Source organism: Rhinopithecus bieti, unplaced genomic scaffold (assembly GCF_001698545.2).
Source record: "Rhinopithecus bieti isolate Rb0 unplaced genomic scaffold, ASM169854v2 scaffold_18471, whole genome shotgun sequence".
Lineage (NCBI taxonomy): Eukaryota > Metazoa > Chordata > Mammalia > Primates > Cercopithecidae > Rhinopithecus > Rhinopithecus bieti.
This window is the reverse complement of record NW_016809119.1, coordinates 87,214-94,335: the sequence shown is the minus strand read 5'-3', so window position 1 is coordinate 94,335 and position 7,122 is coordinate 87,214. Positions and strand designations below refer to the sequence as shown.

The 7,122-nt window shown below is 42.6% G+C and overlaps 1 protein-coding gene across 1 annotated transcript in view; it reads left to right on the top strand.

Moving 5' to 3' along the window:
* ASB11 (ankyrin repeat and SOCS box containing 11) overlaps positions 1-7,122 on the top strand; it is a 41,422-nt gene that overhangs the window by 22,447 nt on the left and 11,853 nt on the right. Inside the window, exons 4-5 of the mRNA XM_017888574.1 lie at positions 1,372-1,523; positions 6,565-6,672. Of these exons, the coding sequence (XP_017744063.1) occupies positions 1,372-1,523; positions 6,565-6,672 (260 nt within the window). The remainder of the gene's footprint in view (positions 1-1,371; positions 1,524-6,564; positions 6,673-7,122) is intronic.

The window sequence follows — 7,122 nt, the reverse complement described above, 5'->3', positions numbered from 1 at the left end:
CTCATCCACTGGAAAAATTCTTTCTTAAGGCTTCAGTTATTTCAAATTCACAAAATTCAATTTTGCTGGGATTTTCATGTCACCAAGTTTATAGGTATGGAAACGTAAGTTCTTAACACCGTCAGGATCACCCACAAGAGGCTGAGGAGCCTTTGTGTTAAATCCAAATTACATTACATTCTATTCAGTGCATGAAGAGCACAACCATAATGTGAAAAAGTCCCACATTTTGCAAACTGGAGTAGGTTTTCTTCCAAAACAATCGATTGCCCTTTGGCAGGTTTAATGGGGGGTTACTTCTCAAATGCTCATTTAAACTAGTTAGTCTTGTTTGCAGACAAACAATTATAAGAAAAATATGTCTGGAAGGCAGCTCTAAGGCTGTTCCTTAGGGCACTGCTCTACTGTGCCTACTTATCAATCATACAATGTCTGGAGCACCTAACATCGTGATTGTATTTGATTGTCCTACTTAGAGACCAATGCACTTGACAAATATCAGATTATTATTTTTCCATTTTACCAGTAAGGAAACTGGGGTTCAAATAATTGTGGTAACTTGCTGAATTTGGCAGAGAAAGTGATCAAGATAGGACTTGAACCGTAGCAGTCTGGCTCCACTGGCCCATGCTCAGTCATCACACTAAGCTGCCCACAACAAAGGTTTTAGGGAAAACCTTTTGGAAGATTAAATTGCCTGAAAAATGACATTCTGCATTGTAATAGATATGTCTTCATTATCAAATGAAGCAGATAAAATTACCTAGGGAATTTGGGGAAAAAACATTTTCCCTGATCCCTTAGAGCAAGCTTGTCCAACTGGCAGCCCAGGATGGCTGTGAATGTGGTCTAACACAAATTCATAAATTTTTGTAAAACATTATGAGATTTTTTTTGTGATTTTTTTGTTAGCTTATCAGATACTGTTAGTGTTAGTATGTTTCATGTGTGGCTCAAGACAATTCTTCTTCCAATGTGGCCCAGGGAAACCAAAAGATTGGACACCCCTGTCTTAGAGTCTCCTTCATAATACACAGGCTGTTGGGTCTTTGGGGTGGGGTAAAGGTGGAAGGCAGGAGAAGGATAAAATGTGGAAGCTCGTTGACCTTCTTGGCCCTTCATTTTGCCTTATGTAGAGCTATCGGATTCAAGCAATGGGCACTATATTTTTGAACTAAATCTATTGCTTATTAAAATTGCCCCCCAAAAGCCAGAGAGATTGACTGTTCCTTCTCTTGGCACACACCACCAAACCGTAAAGGACTTTACATTCAGTAGCTTGCCTCCCTGAAAGTGGCTGACGAGAGAGCCTGATGCGGGGCACCTGCTTTCCTCCTCTTCCCTCCTCTTCCCCCAAACCTCCTCTCACAGTGGGTGGGCAGCATGGACAAGTTGCAGGAAGAAGTCTTCAGGCCTTGACTTTGAGCTTGATTTGTGTTTCAGATTGCTGGGCTGATCGATCCCCACTTCATGAAGCTGCAGCTCAGGGGCGCTTACTGGCCCTTAAAACTTTAATTGCACAAGTAAGTGAACCGAAGACTTGATCCTTCATGCTTATGCTATAGTTACACATCATTCTTTATTAGCTTTGGCTGTAGCAGAGGTGTGGCTCACCCTATCCAGGTCCCACCATTGCCATTCTAGGCATGTATGCCCTCTCATACCTCACCATTTATTCCTCCTGCCTCTCCTTCCCTGGAGAGCTACTTCATTTTCTGCCCAGTTCCCTCTTTTTCCTCTGGGTCTTCCTTTAACCTCATAAGAAGTTTCCCTATGAGGGATGATAGAGGATGCTCTCAAATGTTTGTTGCACTAACTCACCTCATGCTCTTCCAGCATGCATTAGCACCAGCAGTCCTGAAGTTAAGTTAGTCAGCTATTGCTGCCTAACAAATGACCTCAAAGCATAATGGCTGAAAACAACAGATACTTGGATTTTCATGGTTTCTGTGGGCCAGGGAGCATTTAGCTAGGTGATTCTGGCTCTGGGTCTCTCACAGGCTGCCACGTGTCAGCCAGGGCTGCAGTCATCTCATGGCTCAAGTGGGGCAGGATCTGCTTTCAAACTCACTCATGTAGTTGTTGGGAAACCTCAATTCCTTGCCACATGAGCCTCTTCACAGGGCTGTGTCATGAGATGGCAGCTGGCTTCCCCCAGAGAGTGCAAGAGGTACCTAAGAAGGAAGTCACAGTTGTTTTATAACCTCATCTCCAAAATGACATTCTGTCACTTCTGCCATATTCTACTCATTAGGTGTGAGTCAACAAGTCCAGCCTACACTCAAGGGGAAGGGATTATGCAAGGGAGCCAATGCCTGGATTCCAGAATTACTGGGTGCTATCTTAGAGACTGCCTATCCCAGTGATACACTATTTTAAGAACACACATTAAAATAGGTTGACAATGGCTAAATCTGACTCCCTAGGGAACATTTATTGACGTCTTAGCTATGAAGGCTACTTTATTTATATTTATGACTACATCCCCAGCACCTTGAACAATGAATAGGGGCCTAGTAAGTATTTGTGAAATGAATGAATGAAAGTGTGCAGGCTCCATTTGCTTTGTATGTTTTAGGGTCTACATTTACACAGAGGAGGTAAGCCATCACGTCTTTCTTCCACAACTTGGCAATCATCTGGCTTTCTTGCTGCTTTGAATTTAAACAGCTGGGTGCACTGCTCTCTCTCTCTTTCTCTTTCTCTCCCTCTGTCTCTTTCTCTTTCTCTTTCTCTCTCTCTCTCTGTGTGCATTTGTATGTATTTTCATTTATTTGTTTTTTGATTTCTCTCCTTTATGAGTTGTGTTACTTCTTAAAAAGTAGAGGCAAATGGAAATCAGCACTGCCAGCAATGATCAAATGAACTTTGTACCTGATTTTATCACTTGCTTATTTATTTTTAAGTACTTTAAATTTGACGTGATTTGATTATTTTTAATATGTAATATATTCACATAGTTCAAAACTTAAAATTATCTAAAAAGGTGGACTGACCGGATGTGGTGGCTCGCGCCTGTAATCCTAGCACTTTAGGAGGCTGAAGTGGGTGGATCACCTGAGGTCAGGAGTTCGAGACCAGCCTGGGCAACATGGTGAAACCCCGTCTCTACTAAAAGTACAAAAATTAGCCGGGTGTGGTGGTGGGCGCCTATAATCCCAGCTACTTGGGAGGCTGAGGCAGGAAAATCGTTTGAACCTGTTGGGGGTGGAGGTTGCAGTGAGCCAAGATCGTGCCACTTCACTCCAGCCTGGGTGAAGGAATGAAACTCTGTCTCAAAAATAAATAAATAAAATTAAAAAGATGCACAATGAAACGTCTTGCACCCACCTCTTCTCTCTCAGTCTCCCACCTCAATACTTTCATTGGTATATTTTTAATGGGCTTTTAAATTTTGGATAATTTTAAAGAAGAGTTTAAAAGGATACAGAGAGTTCCCATATACACTGTACCCTTCACCCAACTTCCTTTAATATTGACATCTTATATAGCTATGGTACATTAGTCAAAAATAAGAAGTTAACATTGATACAACACCACTGACTAAACTGCTCACTATTGGGATTTCACCAGTTTTTCCTCTCATGTCCTATTTCTATTCCAGGGTCCCACATTGCACTAACTATACTTAATAAGCATGTTAGCTTCAATAATATGATTAAATGTGTAAGGGGCATTCTTTACAGAAAAGTTCAACTTTTTCCTTTTACACCCCTACTTCTTTACCCTTATACACTGTTAAAAAATGTATTTGTCTACTTTTATAAACTTTATTTTACATTTAGATAGTATGGTCGATGTGAGTAAAACATTAAGCCGATGTGAGTGAAACATTAAGCCTATGTGAGTAAAACATTAAGTCACTGTGAGTAGATGTGAGTAAAACATTAAACCAAGATTCAGGAGCTCTTGGTTACACTGCTGGCTGTCACTGACAACCAGTCTTAAAAAGTATTTGAACATTCTACTTCTCCATTTTCTCATGCACAGTTGAGGTGATCTACTCTAGATGATCTTTCAGGCCTGTCCAACATTACGTTTCTACAATTTTAGGGATTCTGAGATTTTGCACCATAACAAAGTTTTTTCTAGCACACTTCTGCCACCTTGTGGACTAGTATGTTTTTTCTTATTTTCTCAAAAGGAAAACAAAAATGAAAAGACCTTTTCTAACTCTTACTAGATGCCCAGTTTGAAATATGTAGCACAGATCTAGCGCAATGACATCATATTCAGGACATGAAAATAGACAGAATTCAGGAGTCAAAAAGATGCCTTATGATGAAGGGACAGACAATTATGGGAAATCACAGCTGCTGGCCACAGTAAGGATGCAACCAGAGATCTGGCAGGAGATGGTGGGCGTGTAAGTTGGAGTTTGGGGTTCAGGGTCATGGCATTGGGTTTGGAAGCTTTCAGTTGGTCAGTTACAAGGCAGAGGATCAAAAGCAGGACTCAGCTGGGAAGGACAGACCAGGGACCTAATTCCTTTTATAAATCAAAATAAAATTCTAAGCACTGTCCCCACCCCGCAACCGTCTGAATGTACCCCTCCTGTCAGCCAGGGCATTCCAAAACTAACCTGAAAAATTGGTTCAGGCCATGACAGGAAAGGAGGGTTGAACATGCCTCATTATACCCGCCTCCCTTTTGGAACTCAGGAAAAGATGACCAGAATTTAACATCAACACAGACCTTAAGTCTGATAAGAAACATTTGCAATCTATTCTCTCTGACGCCTGCTACCTGGAGGCCTTCATTCACATGATAAAACTTTGGTCTCCACAACCCCTCATCATAACCCAGACATACATTTCTATTGATAATAACTCTTTCAACCAACTGCTAATCAGAAACATTTTCAATCTGTCTATAATCTGGAGCCCCAGGCCCCCACTTTGAGTTGTCCAACATTCCCAGGCCAAACAAATGTACATCTTACATGTATTTGATTGACATCTCATGTCTCCCTAAAATGTATAAAGCTAGGCTGTGCCCTGACTACCCTGGGCACATGTTCTCCGGATCTCCTAAGAGCTTGTCACAGGCCATTGGTCACTTATATTTGGCTCAGAATAAATCTCTTCGAATATTTTACAGAGTTTGACTGTTTTTGTCAACACTTTTGCAGATAGAAAGTGATCATCAGCGGGAGGGAAATGGTAAGAGTCAAGTTATTAAAATCAGGTTATGAAGTCAGAGTTGTCCAGCAGCTAGGGTGACCTTGTCATCTGGCACATGGAGTCCAGGACAAGGAAGGGGACACGTGGTAGTATGGGGTGGGAGAATGTGTTAGGACGGGGTGGAAACACTCATACCTGGGTGAGGAAATGAAGGTTAGGAGAAGCGCGCCGGCCCCGAACTCTAGGACTTCAGGGACCTCTGCACACAGTGGAGTCATGGCCAAGCAGTGCTGCTACTACACAGCACATGAATCCTAGGAGCACAGTCTACTTACTCTTAAGCCTGGGAGTTATTGTTTTGTTCCAGATCCAGTTCGACCTCCTGAGCTTGTCTGCACTCCATCATCTATACCTCATACCTACTGTTATTCACACCCACAGAAGGCCCATGCCAGCCTGTTCCTAGACTCATAGTGACATCTCTGTGGCTCTCCTTGCTTTGATCTTACATCCCTACTCCTGCAATCAACCCTCCATGCTGCTACCAGTAGGCTTCTAAAAGGGCTAATCCACTAGCTCCAGACCCTCTGCAGCCTAGCAGACTTCATAGGTGCTCCATTTCCTCTAAGACATGCACTCCTTGCTTGGAAATCAAGGCCTTTCATGACCTAGCTCCAGCTTACTGTCCTCCTTCATCTCCTCCCATCTCCTGCTTCTTATTTCTGTGGGTTATTTCTGTTCCAGAAATCCAACTGTGGCCCTGCCACAGGAAGCAACAGGAAATAACTTCCTGTTGCTTCCTGAATTTGCAGTTTCTATTCTTTCCTAATGGCATACTCTTTCTTGGTCTTCACAGCTTGAAACATTTTATGCTTCAAGTCTTAGCTAAATACTACCTCATTTGCGAAGTTTTTCTTACTCCCCAAGCCAGATTCAAGGATATCCTATGCTCCCAAATGAATTTTGAACATGCTTCCAGTATAGCAATATTCTTGCTCTTTTGTCTTTCATTTCTGCCTCCCCAGTAGGCTCTGGGAGAAGAGAGACACATGTCATAAGTTTTGAAGACCCAGGTCCTAGTACATTACCTGCTCCAGAATGTGGAATTAACATTTTTTTGGATAAATAAATGTGAGACTCTCATGCTGTGTTTAGGCTCCCTTGATTATAACTTCTACTTCTCTCTCTATGGTGCTAACATTACACCCACAGACTCTGAAAATGTCAGAAACACGTGAAACAACATTGCTTTCATTGCTATGACTAATGCAGCATTTCACTCTCTTTCGCTGGGCTTGGTGGCTTGCACTTGAAATCCCAGCTACTCAGGATGCTGAGGCAGGAAGATCAGTTGAGGCCAGGAGTTTGAGACCAGCCTGGGCAACATAGTGAGACCCCAGTCTCTAAAAAACAAACAAACTCTCTTCTTTCTAAATTATAGGGTGTCAATGTGAACCTCGTGACAATTAACCGGGTGTCTTCTCTCCACGAGGCATGCCTTGGACGTCATGTGGCCTGTGCCAAAGCCTTATTGGAAAATGGTGCACACGTGAGTACTGCCCCTGCCCACTTGGGTCTGTCTGGCCAGATGCATCTATTAATGTTTAAAGATAGTTTACCTTCCAGATGGCTTACCCACTGTGGGTATGGGCTGGGCTGGTTCTATCCATGTCCTTATTCCATCATTTAGGCTACTCGTCTCTCTTCAGCTTACACCCCTGTGTGTAAATATTCAGACATGGCAACTCACAGGAACCTTTTAAAACTGTGTTGCTGACCTTAAGAAATCTTGACTGTACCACGTTTTTTTTTTTTTTTTTTTTTTTTTTTTTTTGAGACGGAGTTTCGCTCTGTCGCCCAGGCTGGAGTGTAGTGGCCTGATCTTGGCTCACCGCAAGCGCCGACTTCCGGGTTCACGCCATTCTCCTGCCTCAGCCTCCCGATTATCTGGGACTACAGGCGCCCACCACCACGGTCAGCTTTTTTTTTTTTTTTTTTT